The sequence below is a fragment of the Agrilus planipennis genome, unplaced genomic scaffold, assembly GCF_000699045.2.
Source record: "Agrilus planipennis isolate EAB-ADULT unplaced genomic scaffold, Apla_2.0 scaffold49, whole genome shotgun sequence".
Lineage (NCBI taxonomy): Eukaryota > Metazoa > Arthropoda > Insecta > Coleoptera > Buprestidae > Agrilus > Agrilus planipennis.
In genome coordinates, this window is record NW_020438913.1 from 495,302 (window position 1) to 498,208 (window position 2,907).

The following is a 2,907-nucleotide window of genomic DNA, read 5'->3' on the forward strand; positions in this document are numbered from 1 at the left end:
TGTACGTATATTGATTTCACGTAAACGTTGTACACTACTGAGGCTACCATAACAATAAAGGACTGTTTAATGTGTAGTGCAATAATGATTTATTGATAGGCGTACATACGTACATCATATTTTGCTTCTATGTAGCGAAAATGAAGAACAAAGCGTTGCTGTCGTGATCTTATCGTTGCAGCTGCTCCATTTCATCATTTTCTTCTCGATCCAGAAACCTTGATATTTCTTAACAATATCAAATCAAGCAGCTGTAAGGTACATAAATATGTACTTACAGCTAAGTTAATATTTAATTCTCTTTTGCAGTTAACTGCTGTTCAATTTGTCAATTAAATGCGTTCATACTGGTAAACATAGAAGAAGCGCTTGCTTGTGATTGGAAAAAAAAAATATTCCAAAGAATCGTCATTCGGAATATAAGATATTAAGATCAAATAGCTTTAAGAGTGTACCTACTTTCGATTATCAAATTTCTCGCTCCTTGACAATAAAAAACTGACACAACTTGACCTTGAATGACAAGTACACATTAAAGGGCACCAATTGATTTCCCCTTCGAAATCACACAACTTTTCAAAACTGTGTCCGAAATAACGGGAAATAATCTTGATCATTCATGATTTTTGCAATTACTTTTGTATATTTCACCCGTGTTTTCTACTCCTTACTTTGGAAATTCAATTATGTTTATCTACAATTTTGTAAAATTTTCAGCACTATCTAGATGATGTAATTTTAAGCAAGTAGAGTACCTATTTCACCGCTTGTATCTATCCCTTGTTCCTAATAATTTAAAGTTGCCATATCGTAAAATGCCGTAAAAATAGAGAAATGTGAACGTTTGGATGTAGTTAGTTTCACAGCCTGTTTCGAAATGAAAAGATTAATGTGAAATTAATAGCAAGTGACAAAGGATGGTAATACCTTTATTATTATCAGTATGTTCATAATTTCCTAATCTAAATCTAAATATATATATATATATACATATATATATATATATAATGCTAATGTGCGTACGTAAAGACAGGGTTTTATCTATCACCACCAACTCCTATCAACTTTGCGTTGGGGTTGTAAATACCCCTTGGTCTCCTACTGAAAGTAAGGGAGTTTGGTCGCGGTGGATGGAAGTGGGTGGCGAAAATGTGAAAAAATATATACCTGTACTTTTTTAACTTATGGTACCTTTTGGAAAATTTCTGAAATGATCCAGAAAAATCCAGAATGTGTACAACTGTTACAATCGATCAAGAATGTTCTTGAAGGTTCTAGAAATATCTGGAATGATCTGGAAAGTTCCAAATTGTGTGCAACTGTTAAAATCGATATGTAATGGTCCAGAAAGTTCTAGAAATATGTGGAAAGTTCCAAATGTCCTTAATTAATTATCAATGATTTCTAGAATTTTCTAGATTTTGTCCAAATATTCTAGAATATTCTAGAACGATCTACTATTATTAAGAAATTTTATAAAGGTACAGAGTGGTATCTAAGATAGAAATGTACATTTATATTTTAACTCGAGCAACGCCGGGTTTCGCTGCTAGTTAATAATAAAATAAACCTTAAAGTATTTAATATCTTGTAATATTCGAGGCTGAAAAATTTCATTGAACATTTTTATTGAACAATTAGCTGTTACTTCTTTTATTCTTGATGAAGAAGATAATATTATCAACGCAAGAAGAAAACATGAAACAAAGAGAAGAATGTGGCTGCATCCACAAAACGGAAGGAGAAACATTAATTACATTTGATGCAATCGTTGCTTCAACGGATAATAGGTGATTGAAACGGGAACAAAAGAGCATTCATACTATCGATACATGTTGTGACATGTTCGATCTTGATCAAACAGAATTCTTCAAGACTGATTGCGACTGGAAGATTCGACCGGAAGTTGACTGTTAAGGATACAATTTTTTTTTCATTTTATAATATTTTACCAGACCGAGATCTGACCGCGAACGAACCGTGATAAACATTATAGTGTGGACACAGCCTTATTCTCTTCTTTCCAGTCTTAAAAAAATATTATCATTTATTAAATAGTGACCAGTGAAACCACTAAGTTGATGAGATACGTTTGCTTAAACAACTAATAATTGATTATGATTTATGATTGTTAAGAATTATAGTGATGTACCTAATAATCCCTCTTAAATTAAGATTAGTCTTTGCGCCCTTTCTAATCGTAATGTAATTCGACAAGTCATACTTTACGTGTTTATTTATATTCCTTAATAAACATTTTGATTTACGATTTTGAGGAGGTAGAAGAAAATTTCTAAATTAATAAATACCATTTTGAACTACTATCATATAATATTGTAGTTGAAGCTCAAGCAGATGATTTTTATTCACAGTGGATTTTATTAACAATAAGTCGGAAGTTGAAAGTTGCTATTTAAAAATAGTTTGCATTTTTCTCAGAATCTCCCTATTTGGAAATCAAATCGGAATCTCTAGAAAGACTATTGAAAGCAATGGATGTAAAACACGTGTCTGGTTGGTACCATCCGGCCATGAGATTACAAGCGGAAGTGCACACTTTGAGAGGCGGAAATACGGAACTTCGGGATCAGTTGCGATCAACGAGGTTAATAATATATCAATTTATAAAATATTTAGTTTAAAAACATACTAGGGCTCTTTTGGAAGTTTTGGACGAACATGAAACAAATAGAAAATACTACAAATGGCGCAGTAAACGCCATCTGTAGCACGATGCCACATTTTAGGATTACGTATGCTCCAACAAGGTCCACTTGTGTGGATATCTACTTGCTGAAAACGAATCCCGGCGTAGCCAACCTCAACGTGATAGGCACGTTAGCTTAATCGAATAAAATAATTCGAAGTGGTCTGTATTCTGTCGAAACTGCCAGACGCGGATCGCGA

At 33.0% G+C, this 2,907-nt stretch overlaps 1 protein-coding gene across 1 annotated transcript in view; it reads left to right on the plus strand.

Moving 5' to 3' along the window:
- The window catches only part of LOC108733365 (centrosomal protein of 290 kDa-like), a 46,195-nt gene that overhangs the window by 6,493 nt on the left and 36,795 nt on the right, over positions 1 to 2,907 (plus strand). Inside the window, exon 4 of the mRNA XM_025973510.1 lies at positions 2,424 to 2,605. Within this exon, the coding sequence (XP_025829295.1) occupies positions 2,424 to 2,605 (182 nt within the window). The remainder of the gene's footprint in view (positions 1 to 2,423; positions 2,606 to 2,907) is intronic.